This window comes from Cydia splendana, chromosome 3 (assembly GCF_910591565.1).
Source record: "Cydia splendana chromosome 3, ilCydSple1.2, whole genome shotgun sequence".
Lineage (NCBI taxonomy): Eukaryota > Metazoa > Arthropoda > Insecta > Lepidoptera > Tortricidae > Cydia > Cydia splendana.
The window spans coordinates 15325874-15344110 of record NC_085962.1 but is presented as its reverse complement, the minus strand read 5'-3'; the positions used below and the strand labels follow the sequence as shown (position 1 = coordinate 15344110).

Sequence of the window (18237 nt, the reverse complement as noted above, 5' to 3'; positions counted from 1 at the left end):
GACAGGTGATTATGTAGCACATGTGTTATGTAGTAACGGAAATTGTTTTTGATAACACCAGCTCGTAAAAGCTCTCTTTATTCTTCAAAAACTGATGAGTAAGGTTTACTCGGGTAATTCCGAATGTCGAAAACTGTCGGATAATTCCGAAAGAGACTTTTATTATGATGGAATTAAGGGTGATTTTCATCTGAATTTCAGAATTATCCGACATTCGGTAATACCCGAATACACCTTACCTAAGTTGGATTTCATCCACAAGATACTGGTGCAAGTTATTTGTGCAAATTTTGCGTTGTTTCTTCATGTTGGCTAATATAATTGACTTTTAAGTGACGACTTTGAATGCTGAAAATTAAATAAGCGTGCATTTGGATTTGATTTGTCTCGTTTTACGGTTAATATTTTCCTCGCAGTTGTGTGGTGAAAATTTTTGTGATTTTTGATTTACTCGGTAGTAAAATTTGTTTTACCCTCATGCCTTGAAACTTTGGCAATGCTCAAGATTATACTTGGGATTCAATTTTGGAATTTTTCCTTTGTTCGGGTACACTCAGCATGAGTAATAGCGTATGAAACAACGCCCAGTCTGTAAGTATCTGCCATCCTCAATGAATCAATGTAGCCAGCACTGCACATACCAGAACCACATTCGCGACCTCGCAATTTAATGTAAAATCGGCTCAAGTATACAATAAAATTAACAAAACACTAGACATTTATTCAAAACTGTACTACGAATGTAAGACAACCATCACAAAATGGCAAAAACCAAAACTTACGAGGAGATTGAGGACTTTCTACATTAAACAACACACTCTCTCTCTCTCTCTCACACACACACACACACACACACACACACACACACATTACTGGTATTAATCCTTGTGTTGAAAATTACAATATAATTTAGTTTAGTTTATTATTGTTTAAGTTAAATGTTCATGTTTAATTTAATTTAAAATAGCAATGCCACAATCTATACACAATTCTGTAAAAATGTTTAGGTATAACAATCTGTAAATAAAACCCTTAATAACTACCTAAGGAAGAGCGGTGTCTCCCAACACAGGCAACAATTTGCTTACCGGGAGGCATCATCCCTTAGAGCATAATCTTTGTGCATTTTATGAAATAAAGTATTTTGTAAAGTATTTTGTATTTTGTATTTGTATTTTTTTGTATCCTGGATTACTTTTCTCGTTCTGAAGTTTAGTGTCTGTAACAGTTTAATTGTCCTATTAGGTTGTTGCATAATTATTTTCCCACTTCAAAATTTTCTTGATATTTTCAGTAGTCTCGGGAATATTCTAGAATCTAGTGTATAGTAGAATGTTCTCGAATCTTTCACGTAGGGTATATAGCGTGGGCTTGTTATAGGGATTTAGTTAAAATCGAAAAAAATGGACCAACCACATCTTCGAGTGATTTACTTATACGAACACCAATTGGGAACCAGTTCGAGGGAAACAGCAAATAAGATTAACACTGCTTTTGGACCAAATACTACTACCGATCGCACAGTACGAAATTGGTTCCAGCGCTTTAATGAAGGAGACACAAGTCTAAAAGACATTCCTCATACTGGTCGCCCCGTCACGTTTGACGAAGAAGCATTGCGGCGCGAGCTTGAGTTGCATCCGGATTCCACCACCAGGGATTCAGAGAAAACTCTTAAATATCACTACAGTACCATAGATTGACATCTGCAGTCGATGGGTTACCGTAAAGTTTTGTCAAGATGGACGCCTCATGCTATGACCGATGCTCAACGTGCATTACGAGTCAACATTTGTGAAAGTCTGCTGTTGCGCCCCCAAAGAAAGAGCTTCCTGGAGTCGATCATCACTGGAGACGAAGTCCTGGGTCTTGTACGAGAACGTTACACGAAAAGCCTTTTGGATGCCTTCCGATAAACGGCCACCAACACAGCCGAAAAGCAGTCCGCATGGCCAGAAACTTCTCCTGTCACTTTTCTGGGATTCGCAAGGAATGTTGTTGTGGGAGTTACTGGACGACCATCAGACTATCAATGCCGAAGCCTACGTGAATCAACTACAGAAGTTGGCGAACGCTGTTAAAGAAAAAAGGCCAAAACGACTCGAAGTATCATTACTTCATGATAATACACCAGCGAAAACGACCTGTAAATTTCTAGAGGAGCTCGATTGGCCAACAATACCTCATCCACCTTATAGCCCTGATCTAGCACCTTCCGACTATCATCTTTTTCGGGCTTTGAAACAGCATCTTCGTAAAAAGAAATTCGAAAATTCCGGCGACTTAATAAATGACCTTGCCAACTTCTTTGTCTCTCATCAGCCACTTTCATTCTGGGCTAAGGATATTGAAACTTTGCCTAGCAGATGGTTACATGTTCTAGATAATAATGGATAGATTATATTGTCGATTAATTGTTTCAATATTTACAAAACCATTAATTAATTATTGCATTATTTAATTATTACAAAAAAAATAGTTTTATTCCAAAGTGGGAAAAGAATTATGCAACAACCTAATATATACAGAGACACCTCTCTTTTTGTTTTTAAGCTATCAGACTCTGATAATCAGAGAATGGTAGATATTTTTGACGCATATTCTGATACGCTCTTTTTGACGCTGACTGTATCTATTAATATTAGCACGAGGGGTTAAAGAACAATTTTGCCCCCTTGTAAAACGAATAACTTATTTACTTACTCTGTAAATTAAATACAGATTTCGCGCTTAAATCGAGCTATATAGATGTTCAAATTAGTCAATGTACACAAAAGACCAAATTTTAAACGTTAAATAAATTCACAATTTTTTCATTTCCTTGGATAGAGACAATGGTTTAACATGTTTCGTTTCCCAAATATTCTTTGTCGTCTCGTCGCCAGCTAACCAGCAAATGAAAACAAATGACTTTGTTGTTTCTAGTTTCTTGTGTAGACTGTTTTATTAGAAATTCTCAGAACAACTGGAGAATGATCATTCGGACTGTTTTGTTTCAAGCAAAGCCTTTGTACGCCTCCGAGACAAACAAGGCGTCGGTATCTCGCCGGAATGCTGAAGTAAAAGTGAGAATACGTGGATATTTCACGTGGTAAAAACAACACTTTTGTTGGGGCTTTTGTTTTGTGGAAAACCCTAAGACAACGAGTGATGCGGCGCTATATATAAGCCAGAGTTGATGATCATCAACTGTATAATGTAGTATGCTCTGGCTCTATCATTGCTTTAATGTTGAATGCTGATGGTAATTTAGTTCTGCGGATGGATGAAAGGCACGTCTGTCACTGCAAAGTATATGCAGGGTTAGCTTGGTCTCAATCTATCTAGGTACCTACTTATTAAATCAGGAATGTTAATAATTGAAATTATTTTTTATTTATTATAATTACTGTCTTATAAAAAGGCGGTCTACGTTTTATCGATAATTCTCTACTAGAGTCTGGCTACTGAAATATTACACAAATGTTTGGCGGGAAATTCAAAAAATCTTGGGCTGGTCACACTTTGTTAGTAGGAATTATAGTTTAGATACTAGAAAATCTTTTTGATTTTCTGTGCACACGTAAGGTACCTAAGGATATGAGTTAAATATACGTTGACGTGCACTCAAAGTCAGCTCACATAATTTCGACCACTATGTAAAGTACAGTCAACAATAAACACATATGTTAACACTTTCTCACCATATACCATTGTAACATGGCGAAAATGAAATGTAGTGTAAATAAGACCTAGCTCGATAATACCGTAATATTAATCCATCACCAAAAAAAATACACAAGTACTATGCCAAATATGCTAAATGCTAATTATCAAAATATTTATAGAGCACCAACCTCCTAATTTGTTTACATTTGTTTAGGAGTTGTAAACATTGCAGTTTTTCGTTATACAACGCTACACGTCAACTTCGCACATTGTCGTAATTATTTATGAGCTTAAATAATAGTTTGCGAACCTCACTCAGTATAGACATTATTAATATTATTTAAAATAAACCCATTATAAACCGCTAACAATTTGAATGAATGACATAAATTGACAACTGACTTTTAGCTTTTTTTTAAATCATAGACAATTGGTGATACAACAACGAAATAGCTGTCAACAATTTTTGGCTAGGCAGACTCTATAGTGCGTGCATAAAATATCTCGACTTTTTATTGGTTAAATAAAACAAACGAACGAGGAACAAAAGGCAGTTGCCAGCTGCCGTTCGAAAAACAAAATCAAAGCAACATAAAAAAAAAAATCAACGAAGGACGTTTGAAAACAAGATCTCTAACCAGCCAGCAGTGAATCAGGAGAGAAAACAAATAATTCTGTTACGGTGAACGTAGACGTAGACTGTAATCGTGTATTCTCAATGCTTACCGACCAAATAGTCCCAGCCGAACAACAACATTTAAAAATATGAAGTATTTAGAGTCTGTTCGGAAAGAGAAGAATCGTGGAATGTATTGGGTCCCATACATTCCACGACTCTTATCTTTGCGAACAGACTCTAGATTTTTTCATTTTCATACTAATGAAATATTATTTTCTACGTACGCTAACATCAGTTAACAGTTATATTGACGTTGCTTATTAGTTACGCTATAAACATTACACTTTCGTAATAAGGTACATTTGCGTCTTATTAAAGTGTAAACTGTAAGATCACTGAACAAATATTGGCCATTTTGAAGAGCCTTCATTTTAATTTATTGCGCTTGTTACAGGCCATACTTACACATTACTCAGAAAAATAAATAGTATCTATGTATTAGAGTTGTAAGTTAACTTTGAATCGACTTGAACACAACATATTTTTATACAAATTAGACATTAATGATGACATGGCCACACCTTGTCACTGCAAATGCCATGCGGAATTAGCTTGGTCAGACTCTAGATCGTCTTGACAGTTCGATAAAAGAAGCATATTTGACTTGTCATTCAAACATCCTATAGGCCCCGTGCAAGGAAAGGAACTATAGGGGGCAGCATAGGAGCCGTCAGATTTTTGGCGCGAGGCATAAATGTGTCGTTTATATGCTTCCGATGTAGCCCACAAGATGGCAGAACCTACTATGCACAAGGAAACGTACCGACGAGAACGGTATATGGTAGCACTTGCTTTGGCAATGTACATGTGCACATATGTTTCCGATTCAGGCCACAATATGGCAGACCCTCCAACGCGCCAGGTCCCTATTTCAGTACCGTCTACGGCTTCTACGAATAATCATAGCAGTGCTTGGGTTTAATTTGACAACACTCGCCGTGTAATTATCTCTTGGACTTTAATAATACCTACTATACGTATATAGTGTCAAGCGAGATGCAAATCTCCATCGGATCAAGTTAGATTTTTGAATTTTGAAAGTCGTTCCTCGACTTCCAAGTCAAAAGTCCCGTAAGTGGTGGCAATAACAGCGCTGCAGACGTAGCCGTCCATTGATCACGGCGGCGGCGGCGTGCCAACGAAAGCGAGCGCTACGACACCAGACACTACGGGCCGGGTCGAGTGCCAGAGCCAGCGGGTGTGACGCTTGTGGAATACTCTTATTTATCTACTTAGCTATGGGTGATTAACTTTTCTTACATGTACTACGGCGTAGCAAAGGGAGAGTCATGTTTTTTGATCGCTATGAATACCAAAATAATTTAAATAATGGTAACTAAAGTAGTCGACATACGCGACATGTACGCGATGCCGGACGCACTGCGCACGTTCCAATACGTACCTACCGGGAACCTTCAGCGCCCTCATAATAAAAAAATTCACAGATTTCGTGCCTCACACGACTATCGAGCACATTGGAAATGAATCTACGGAATTCGAAAAAATATTGTCGCTGAGCGACGAGAAAGTCTGGATAAGGAAAAAGTTACAAAATAAAACTACAACGTTGAATGATAATTATTTTATTCTTAGACTAACACAAGTATCCTGGACATAACGCATGTGAACAAACAAATTGCAAAATTTCCACACGCGTATCCAAGTTTGAATAATTGTCGCCGTGGCGCATAAGTATAGGTACATATTTCATTTTTCGATTAATAAGCAGGATATATTAATGTTCAAAGTACAAGAGAATTATTACACGGCAAATCCGTAGTCAACTCGAGAAGTGGTGGTCGGCAGCGGCCCATTTGCTGCAACTGCTGCAAGATATGAAATTTTCTTGACAGCAGTTTGACGCGACGAGAGATGACCATAACAGCGTTTGTCTATGTTGCACCAAACCTGAGTTCCAATAGGTACTACCAGGGTTCAGCATCAGCTATCTTGGGTAATGCTCTACCATATGTGCTCATCATGACGAATCGGGTGTCCAAAACAGCGTGTGCCTATGTTGCACCAAACCTGAGTTCCGCTAGGTACTACCAGGGTTCAGCATCAGCTATCTTGGGTAATGCTCTACCATGTGCTCATCATGACGAATCGGGTGTCCAAAACAGCGTGTGCCTATGTTGCACCAAACCTGAGTTCCGCTAGGTACAACCAGGGTTCAGCATCAGCTATCTGCTAGCAGCCGCCAGCAACATGCTATAAGTTTTTATTTTCTCCCTCTCCCTCTCCCTCTCCCTCTCCCTCTCCCTCTCCCTCTCCCTCTCCCTCTCCCTCTCCCTCTCCCTCTCCCTCTCCCTCTCCCTCTCCCTCTCCCTCTCCCTCTCCCTCTCCCTCTCCCTCTCCCTCTCCCTCTCCCTCTCCCTCTCCCTCTCCCTCTCCCTCTCCCTCTCCCTCTCCCTCTCCCTCTCCCTCTCCCTCTCCCTCTCCCTCTCCCTCTCCCTCTCCCTCTCCCTCTCCCTCTCCCTCTCCCTCTCCCTCTCCCTCTCCCTCTCCCTCTCCCTCTCCCTCTCCCTCTCCCTCTCCCTCTCCCTCTCCCTCTCCCTCTCCCTCTCCCTCTCCCTCTCCCTCTCCCTCTCCCTCTCCCTCTCCCTCTCCCTCTCCCTCTCCCTCTCCCTCTCCCTCTCCCTCTCCCTCTCCCTCTCCCTCTCCCTCTCCCTCTCCCTCTCCCTCTCCCTCTCCCTCTCCCTCTCCCTCTCCCTCTCCCTCTCCCTCTCCCTCTCCCTCTCCCTCTCCCTCTCCCTCTCCCTCTCCCTCTCCCTCTCCCTCTCCCTCTCCCTCTCCCTCTCCCTCTCCCTCTCCCTCTCCCTCTCCCTCTCCCTCTCCCTCTCCCTCTCCCTCTCCCTCTCCCTCTCCCTCTCCCTCTCCCTCTCCCTCTCCCTCTCCCTCTCCCTCTCCCTCTCCCTCTCCCTCTCCCTCTCCCTCTCCCTCTCCCTCTCCCTCTCCCTCTCCCTCTCCCTCTCCCTCTCCCTCTCCCTCTCCCTCTCCCTCTCCCTCTCCCTCTCCCTCTCCCTCTCCCTCTCCCTCTCCCTCTCCCTCTCCCTCTCCCTCTCCCTCTCCCTCTCCCTCTCCCTCTCCCTCTCCCTCTCCCTCTCCCTCTCCCTCTCCCTCTCCCTCTCCCTCTCTCCCACTCCCTCTCCCTCTCCCTCTCCCTCTCCCTCTCTCCCACTGAAAGCCCACGCAGTGCAAGTGTTATTCTGCCGTCATAATCCCGATAATTCACAACAAACACCGATAACGAACTCTGCGAAACATGAAGTCATAAATGTCCTGTGAAAAATGTCGTTCTGACTTTTTGACTATTTTAAGGTTAGGCTACAGGGCAAACCCTTAACCCGATCGTCTTTGTTTTAGGCTCAAATTGTAGCTGACTAAATTGTCCAGAGCCGTTTTTCTCAAATTTTTGATATCGGTCTTCGTTTCCAAATTATCGAGCACCAAAATCAAAAATTCGGAAAAAATTGAATTTTATTTTCACTATTTCGACCATAACTTTTTTTGTTTCTGACTTTCTCGAATAATTATTTTTGCACCTTACAGCTCTCGTGATTATGCGTCTTTTGAGCCTATTTTTTAATATCATATCTTCACAACTTTCCGAGATATAAGGGGATCGCACTTTTTCGTGAAATCGGACCGTATACTGGAGCGAACGAAAAGACATTTCCAATGTCAAAAGTCAGGTACAGACTAGTCGCGGGTACACTTTTAGAATTTTTTAAAGTTTTAACAAAAAACAATTTTGTTGTCTAGGTAGGAATTCTGCCTCTTTAAACAGTGAAACTGTTCAATCTCTCTTACATATCATCAATATGATACGTAGGTTCGGGTTTCAGGTAATTTAATTAATATTGAATTTACCTTGTTGTCCTTTATCATCTTTAGAAATGTTAATTATTAACTAACCGCTGTATGTGGGTATAGACCTTCTGGCTTCAAGGTAGGTACATAATATAGCCGCGCTAGGATAGTTGATAACGAGCGGATTAGGGTGGTATTCTGTCCTGTCCAATTTCTTGGTCCAATGTGCATTGCGTCTCACTTTATCATTAAGCAAAATGTGAGACGCAAATACCTACACATCGGACTAAGAAATTGGACACGTGGTACCCTTAGCCAGTTTGTACAACACAATTGTTTTTGTCAAAACACGCGTCTAGACGTCGAAACAAATAGTACCACGGAGAAAGGATGTTCCCTATAGGTAGACTAGCAATGTCACAGAGACAATTTTCAATATTATGTAATATGCTGTAGGTACGACTGTTTGTGTTCTATATAAACCAAAAAAAATTGCAAAGTTCCCATGAAATGTCCTCGGTATTTCTTCTGCACGTTTAATGCCAAACCTTCTTACAGTTAGTTTCGATTTCTATAACAATGAGTCTATGACACATGAAATAGACCCCAATGAGTGAAAGAACATCGTGTAATAATCCCTTATCCGAATGGGAACTTTCTAAGTGGAATTTGCATGAGAATATTCTCATATACAATAAATTTTTCACATATGATTCGATGATTTTAATTTAATACAATGTACAAGAATGAAATGACCACAATAAATTTAAATTAAACTAAATCGTAATTGCTCGCAGCCTTAAATTACACTGGTCACAATCCCTCACCTGAAGCGTAATTTTGTTTGTTGTTCGCATCACAAAGCGATCACGGCTTGATCCCATGAGCTCTCTCCAAAGAGCGAATCAGCATTGGCTGATTAAAATAAACGTTGCCTGTAATCCGACATAAACCGTTTACTCGTCGGGCCCGGAAATCGAACGCCATATTGAACTGGTGCTTTTCACAAACTCGTATTTCACTAAATTCCATCACTCAAAACGCAACCAAACTCTGAATAAAATAAGGCCCATATTTCGCAATCGAGTGCCGTAAATACAGGGTTGAGAAAGTAATCAGACGATATTGGACGAGGAAATGGCGTTCGGCGGCGTCTGCGATTCGATTTGTGGATCTTCGTTGCGTTAGTAATTCTTTTTACAATTCGCGTAACATTTGATTTTAATTTAATGTTTGGAACTTTACAGGAATTTGTATTACATTGCGTGTTGGTTTTAATGTTTGTCACTAGATATTACTCTCATAAAATATTGCAGTAAACTACGAGTAAAATGAGAAATTGATAGTCTATTCCACAATCCACAAATTCTATACTTATTTTGAATTATTAGATTATTACAATGATAGAAAGCTTCGTCGTTACGTTGCCCGTTCCTAACTACCCACGAGAATTTATCTTTAGGACCTATATTATGTTAAGCTATTAGCCAAAAGTAAACCCTTAAAAGACAACTGGCGGTCTGCAGCCTTAAGACTGAAAGGCCAATTCGAACGTACACTGACATCAGAATGATATCTAAATTATGTCATTTAGCTATCGCCCTTACGTATTGGCGCGAGCGAGACGCACGATTACCTACTAAATGACATCAGGGCTATAACCGCGAAAATCGAAGTTCGCAAATTCCGGGCATCTTTCTCTGTCACTCTAATTACGCCTTCACTGGAGTAAAAGAGCCGCAATTTGCGAATTTCGGTTTTCGCGGTAGCCCCCCAGCGTGATGTTTGTTATCGTCATTATGTAGTTATCGTGCGTTTGGCCCCAATACATGTACGGACGAGTACGAGCGAAATACACGCTAACTAAATAACATGATTCAATATGATTCTGATGTCAGTGTTAGTTCGAATTGGCCTGTGGAGTGTGGTCGTTCAATCTTGCTTGCTGGCTTTCATGAAGCCAATTTTCTTTTATGAATTTTTCACAGATTCTTGGGTCAGCATCCTACTTGCATGGCTCAGATAAGAGTTTTCGTTATAAAATCTTTAATTTAAAGTGAAGCTGTTCTAAAAGGGTTCTTCATAAAAAAGAATTTACGAAATAGGTATACAATTTAATACGGACTACCTATTATAATAGGTATAATTTAGCGAGCGAAGTGTTTGTCTGTTTCGTTGTCATAATAATAGTCATCCTAAAAGTCTTCCAGATCCAATCTCAAGTTATCTAATGGAAGGAGTTATTCATGAAGCTGCAAGCTTAAAATCTATAACCATCTATAATATTTAAAGGCACCAATCGTGAAAAGAGAGTAGGTTTACCACGGACTGGGAAAAAATGATTTTTATTAAGTGAACGCCCGCCCCATTAATAGAACGTAAAGCTGCCAATACGTCAAACATTGATATGCAATTTTCTGATCTGACGTTGACAAGTCGATTTACATACACAATAGTTATTTGTACAACAAGAGATCAAAGTTTGATATTTCTTCGAGTGCTTATTTTGAGTCCCGTGCAAGCGAAAGATTCTATAATATCTATCTAATTTAGAATCTTGAGCGTAGTAAGGGATTCAAAAGCGCACGAGATGTAAATAACTTTGATCTCGTGTAGTACACAAAATTTTTCACCCTAAGCAGTGAGAACATACCTAGAGGGACAGAGATAATAGAACCCAAGTATATCGAACTTGTATTAGACCCCGCATGTTGAAATGACATTTGACTATAAAGGTCACTTGAATGTCATTTTGTCTCACTCAGTGAGCAAAATGCGATTTTGCTCACTGAGTGAGACAAAATGACTCAGTGAGCAAAATCGCATTTTGCTCACTGTTTTTAAGAAGCAAAGTACCCTTGTTCGAGCTTCTGAGGTGAAAATAAGACGTGAGTCGAGTTCGACACCTAAATATGGTATGGTAGGTATATGTGGATTGTAGAATGCCATGACAGATAGGAAGTAGGTAATTTTTCTTTTCGACGAGTGTTTCCATAATTTATATATCGGCGGAACCATGGTATAATAATATACTCCGCCTGGTACTCCATTCCCGTCTTTTCTAGGTCACCTAACTGACATAAGCCTACGTCATCATGCGACAGCGCTATATGATAATATGCGATAGCGCTATATATAGCGGCCATGTTATTGTGACGTAGGCCTGTGTCACTCTAGGAATAGAAGACCATGTTTTATTAGACTATGGGCGGAACAATCGCTTGATGAATTTCTGTAGTACCTATACACAGGCTGTATTAAATCAACAGATCTTAAACTCATTACAATACTTTTAGATTTGACCGCAGTCGGGTAAGTTGCTGATATTAGCGAAGCTGCATGCTGCTAAAAAGCCTATTAAAAAAGTGGTTTCCCTATTCTTTCAAGTTTCATGTCCCGATAATCTTTCTTGAAAACTTTCTTATCGCCGAAACGTATGCGTTTATAATTATCTAAAAACCTACAAAAAAAGTCAAGCGTGAGTCATCTTACGAATAAAAACATTGTATTAAATTATGAACCCTTGGAGCCCAGAGGGACTCGCACTTGTACGTTTTTATGTGAAGTAATTAAAAAGGTAAGATATTTTTCACCACACCAGCTCGGAAAGGCTTACTTTGCACTTCAAAAACTGATAGCAAAGTTGCATTTTATTCACATGTGAGGCAAAGTAATCAAATGCAAATTTTGAGTTGTTTTCTTATGTTTGCTGATAGAATTGACTTTTAAATGATGGGTTTGGATGATAAATATTTAATAACATTCATTTGGATTTGATTTGGTTTGATTTTGTTTGATATTTTACATTTAATATTTGCTTCGGGTTGGTATGGTGAAAAATTTTGTGTTTCACTCGGGGGCAAATTTTGTTTAACCCTCGCAACGCTCAAGATTCCATTTTTCGAACCACTCGCTACGCTCGTGGTTCAATTTCGGAATCTTTCGCTTGCTCGGGTATCAATATTAGCACGAGCGGTTAAACAACAACTTTGCCCACTTGTAAAACAAATAACTATTTCACCACACCAGCCCGGAAAGGCTTACTTTGCACTTCAAAAACGGATAGCAAAGTTGCATTTTATTCACATGTGAGGCAAAGTAATCAAATGCAAATTTTGAGTTGTTTTCTTATGTTTGCTGATAGAATTGACTTTTAAATGATGGGTTTGGATGATAAATATTTAATAACATTCATTTGTATTTGATTTTGTTGATATTTTACATTTAATATTTGCTTCGGGTAGGTGTGGTGAAAAATTTTGTGTTTCACTCGGGGGCAAATTTTATTTAACCCTTTACCAGGCTGACATTTCAAAAATGACAATCGAATGTCAGTCTTACTCATCGAAAATAGAACACATGTTTGAAGTGCCGTATGTGGGAAATATATATCCCTTAGCCTGGTAAAGGGTTAACCCTCGTGCTTTGAAACCCTCGCATCAAGATTCCATTTTCGAATCTTGGAATCTTTTTTGGAATATTTCGCTTGCTCGGGTATCAATATTAGCACGAGCTGTTAAACAACAACTTTGCCCCCTTGTAAAACAAATAACTATTAATAGATAGAATGAATTTTAAAATCGTCAACGTCAAATGGCCTAGCATGAAAATGGGGCTTCTTATCTTATAAGTTATAACACTATAAAAAATATCAGATCTGTTTTAGAGATTTCGAACTTTGTTCTTGTGTGATTGTGTCATTGAAAACTTAAGAACTTAACTTAAAAGTCTTAAAACAATTAGTTTTTTTTTACTTACCTACACAACGCGAAGGCTTACTGAAAACACCATTAGTTACAGAACATTACTCAGATGTCGAGTTGCGGTATTGACAGCCAGATTAAGCGTCGTCCATTTGTTACAGTTGCTACTCGATCCCTGCAAACAACATGTCGGGAGGGTCTCACGTGTCGCGTACGACGTTCGAGTCCAGCCGCGAGTCCGAGCCGAGTCGCGGCTCGGCGCCACCACTGCCGAGCCCGGCGTCGGCGGGCGCGGCGCTGGTGTCGCCGGAGACGCTGAGCCGGCACAGCAGTCCGCCGCCTCTGCCGCCTCACTCGCAGCCCGCGCCTTCTTGTTCATCTCATCGAGTGCATATGGAGTCGCCGCTGAAGTAAGTGATCTTGCTATGGCAATAATGATCCGTTCTCCTTCTATCAGTTCCCCTGTATAAACAAATATGGATCTATGATATCAAACCAAATCAAATCCAAATGAATGTTATTAAATATTTATTATTTATTAAAAGTCAATTCTACCAGTAAACAAGAAAACAACTCAAAATTGCATTTGATTACTTTGTCTCACATGTGAATAAAATTAAACTTTAAAAATATTGCAAGTTTTTGAAGTGCAAAGTAAGCCTTTCCGAGCTGGTGTGGTGAAAAAGTAATTTTAAATTTTGCATAGTCAGTAAAACAATTAGGTAGCTTAGTTTATGGATGAGTCCTAAGTTAAATACCTACTCTAAATTTGAACAAGATTAGATATGTTTTTGAAGATATACTATATAATTTAAACAATGTATTTGTGTGTGTATACCTGCCACTGTGGAATAAAATGGAAGGGCTAACTAGATTGTAATGAACTCCGAACAGGGCCTCAGGGAGGCGTAAAAACTGAATTATAGGGGCTAAACTCGGAGAAAATTATGGTTAGGTACAATTTACGAATAATGTAAATAGGTACCGTCTCTTTTGGGCCGTACTCAACGATATTTGAAGTATAAATTTAGAGAAATTGGAAAACCCCAAAATTATGCTTCTTTGATATGCAGACATGAAAGACGGATGATTAAAATGGATTTCAATTTATATTTAATAGATTTTAATACTTATAGGTATTGCGTTGGTTATCTACAACCCCGTTATTAATGTTTGAAATTTTAGCGAGCAATGTACTGCAACCATTACGAGATATAACATGACATGACTCGTAACTTGTGTGTTGCTTTACATTGCGGGCCGAATTATTGTGGATGGTAAATTTTTTCATTGTATTTCTAAGTAAAAGTTACCATCTTAAGGATGACTCACGTTAGACCGGGACGTGTCCGGGCCGGAGCTTCCGGTGCTTACTTTTCTATGACATGACAGCCGATCACGTGACGCTTTCCATAAAAAACGATGCGCCGGAAGCTTCGGCCCGGACACGGCCCGGTCTAATGTGAGTCATCCTTTACAGCTATGGTTCAAATTCTGGTTCCAATAAAATATGTACACGTCTTTTTCAAATTATGTTGAGTAGGTATACATTTAGAAAGATCATTAGTGTATTTAAGCCCCAAAATAAATATAATGAGTACAAATCATAAAGGCTCGTTAAGAATCAACGTTAAAAACTGAATCATAGTTGTACTTAAGGATTATAGTTACCTAACCTGATTTTACGGTACCTCAATATATACTTCTTAGGTCCTATGCTAACCGCCAATGAGTTGTTCACAGGTGTTCAAGCCCCCCATCGCTGTCCCTCGGCGGCTCGCTGTCTCTGCAGCCGGTGCTGTACCCCGGGGGCTCGGCGCACGCCCCGCTGCCCCCCGCGCGCCACACCCGCCCCTCGCCCACCATACCACATGTGCATCTCATCAGCGCGTGAGTGGAACACTTTTAAAAATTTAACGTTTAACTCCTTTGTGACGTTTTCAACCAAAAAGGTTTCCACTTTGTCGCTTACCATAAGGACGATATTCGCTTGAATCTTTATGCAAAACAACCTGTCAACGCGTCCTTATAGCAAGCGACAAAGCTTGCACTTTGCTTCAAGCCTTTTGCTCGAAAACGTCACATTTTTTGACAAACTACATATATATAACTTTTTGTCAATAACTTTGCGTAAAGGATGACTCACATTAGACCGGGCCGAGTCCGGGCCGGAGCCTCCGGCGCTTAACTTTCTATGACATGAGAGGCGATCACGTGATGCTTTCCATAGAAAACGATGGACGACAAAGACTCCGGCCCGAACACGGCCCGTTCTAACGTGAGGTCATCCTTAATAATGTAATTTCCAATTATAAATCGGTCTGTCACAAACTGTCAAAAAGGTTTTCACTGAAGTAGTGCAGTTGAACGCTCAACTCAAAACTCTTTACGGGAGCTGAAGTTATTTCCGATATCAGGCCGTCGCCTCACTTCAGCACCTCTTTCTTATATTGCGACCTCTCGAGTTCCCATGCCTCTTTACGCTACTGATTGCGACAAGCCTTTGTGAGAGCGGCGTCTAGAGCACTCACAGATAACTAACGTAATTAATTGCTGCAGAATGCATTTAGATACTCCTCTATACAGGGTGCTTTTGTTATTACTTACCAAACCCTGAGGGGTGAATATATGTAGGTACTCGTAGGTCATACTCATACTGAACAACTTTTACTATGGGGCCAACCCCGAAATCGCGAAAATAATAAATACTGAAGGACAAAGGTCTATATTGTTCCTGCGGGAGTTATGGATTGCCTCGGGAGTTATACCTTTTTTTCTTAGAAAATCAATTAACTAGGTGCTTTTCAATCGTAAGATTTTTTGGCTTTTTACCAAGCGATTGGGTTTTTTCCCGATTTATAGCAAAAAGGAAATTATATAATTGAGGCATTCACCTACACCTACACAAAAATTGTATATCCAAATAAAATTTTTCTTCGACAGTGGCAAAGCGAGCAAGTTTTCAATTAAATATCAAACCTAGCTCTCATTTAGTTATTTAGTCTCCGTCGTGCTTTCAAATGTTAATCGAAATACATATTTACTGTATCATTTTACGTTTCAAATACACCAACGCGACGTTATTTGCAGTTTAGTTTGTGTTTGAATTAAAATACTAGCACGGCTTTGTTAGTATTGCGTCCGACCAAATTCATTATTAGATTAATCCTTATTCGCTATCCCTGGAGACATGGATAGTAAACTCACATTTGTAAACTGAAAGGGAAAAATATACATTTTCTTTCAGTGGCGGTCGCTTTCATGCACGTCTCATTGAGCTTGAAATAAATGAGACACCAGATAAGAACTAGCCCGAAATATACTCCGACCAATGATTGGCTGGATAAAAATTGCCATAGTGAAAAATGTGGTCGCTGAGCGCACGGCGCCGTAATAAATTACAGGACGTAAAAGCTTCCAACATAAAGTGTTCGCCCCTTCTCGCAGGCACTTCAGAGTGGGGAAAAATTTAATCTAATCGACCGTGGGCGCTTTATTGCAATACTAGCCAGCGGTTTCCCGTCTCATTGAACATAATTTTTCACTTGAAAATAGTGTTGGTTGCTATACTTATAGATTCTTGCTGTTTTTGCTGAAGCTGCATCCTTTTGAAATTAATCTTTATTAAAAACAATAACCACACATTCACCTTCCACGCGTTGTCCCTGGATTTTGCCACGTCTCAGTTAGGGAGACTGGGGTCCGTTCCAACTTAATTCCAAGAAATGGCCCGGGCAAAAATAACTAGATTATATTACATATATTGCAACCAACTTCTTGGCACTTTGATATGAATTGCGGGCTTAAGTAATATTAAGTAATGTATTTGGAACTATGTGTAGGAATCACAAGCTATGAGCTCTAATATGTTAGGTAAATATATATCCCTATTTGAAACAGTTAGTAAGTAAGTATTCTTTCGCAGAATTTAATTTCAGTCTTGATTGTGTACGAATACAATGTTGTCTTGCTTTCCGGTCCTATAGTGGTGGTACAATAGTCCCATCCCTAGTGGCACAATTTGCACTTGGCGGGGAAATTGCATTTTCCCCTCTGAATATGCACTCTAATGAAAAGCTCTCGGCGGTGTCACTGTGTAGACTAGCGCACTTGGAATTAGCCCCGGACTCCCCGGAGTACGTGTGGAGCGGACAGCGGTTGATCGTGTGGAGAGTACTTACGCAGCTGACCGTGAGTAGGTACTTTAAGTCGCCACAGGCTCATAATCAGGCTTTTTGCGAGCTCGCAAAAATCATCTCTGGCGGATAGGTACTGATATGTACCGTCACAATAAAATGCAACCATATTGATGGTATATAATAGTGATATATATATTATATGGTATGGTATTATATGGTTGGTATATATTATATCTTTCGGTACTGGTTTCAGATACTCCGGTATGTGATGGAATTTGTGTTCAATTTTTTCAAATTATTTAACAAACAAGCGAAAGAAAATTGTTAATATCCGAAAGCGAAAAATGTCAAACGTTCTTTAGCTTATCGTTTGAACGTCAACACCGAATAGGTTTGGTACCTACTCGTTCCGTGTAATATCCACGTACCGCCATCTCAAGAGCCTTATTCCCGTTTACTTTGTGCAAACAAAACAACCAACTCGGGAATAATGCTGAACATTAACAATGAATCCCACGGGCTTCCACTGAAAATAATACTTCAGTTAGGAAATTTTCCTTTTCTAGCTGGGCAATTAGGAAAGATGAAAATTGGGTTTTTCCTATAAATAATTTTCTTTTGTCCTTAAATAAATAGTTGGAAGGCTCATTATCTCTTGGGTTGTACTGGAAATAAGTATTGCTTTTAAGTTTATGAATACTTTGGAGCTGATTCACTGTTCTATTTTCTCAGAATCCCGTGACGTCACCATTCCTTGGGGGGAAAATCATGACGTCATAATCGGATAAACAATGAATATTTGTACTTACCTATATTTGGGACAGAAAGATTGGAAGAGTTTTTGGGGACTATTTTTAATATTTTGGTCAACCTACCTAATCTTAATTGTCTGTCTGTGGTATTTGTTAGCAAATAGTTTATAGACTTCACAAAGCAGAATCAAGCTGTAAAATCAGATTACATCCAAAGTCAGCGAAGAATCTTGTGAGACCACAACCACAGCCGGTCCTTTGTCACGGACTGTTAAACTTTACTAATTATGTGTTGGCCCAGCCGGGTCGGGTTAGCTGGGCTTGACATTCGCTTCAAACACAAATCACTTGTTTACAACACGATACATTATTCATGTAGATGCCAATCAATATCCCACGAGATGTACGAGGATAAAGCAAAAATTAGAACATGTGTGTTAAGTAACGATATAGCTGGTTTGTTACTGCACACCGTTGTATGGGGACCTTGCACTTTGAGACTA

At 39.7% G+C, this 18237-nt stretch overlaps 1 protein-coding gene across 3 annotated transcripts in view; it reads left to right on the top strand.

Moving 5' to 3' along the window:
• The window catches only part of LOC134806793 (proton channel OtopLc-like), a 75977-nt gene that overhangs the window by 39310 nt on the left and 18430 nt on the right, over nucleotides 1-18237 (top strand). For all 3 annotated transcript variants that reach the window (XM_063780155.1, XM_063780157.1, XM_063780156.1), the window contains exons 2-3: nucleotides 13005-13253; nucleotides 14587-14733. In XM_063780155.1, the coding sequence (XP_063636225.1) occupies nucleotides 13005-13253; nucleotides 14587-14733 (396 nt within the window). The remainder of the gene's footprint in view (nucleotides 1-13004; nucleotides 13254-14586; nucleotides 14734-18237) is intronic.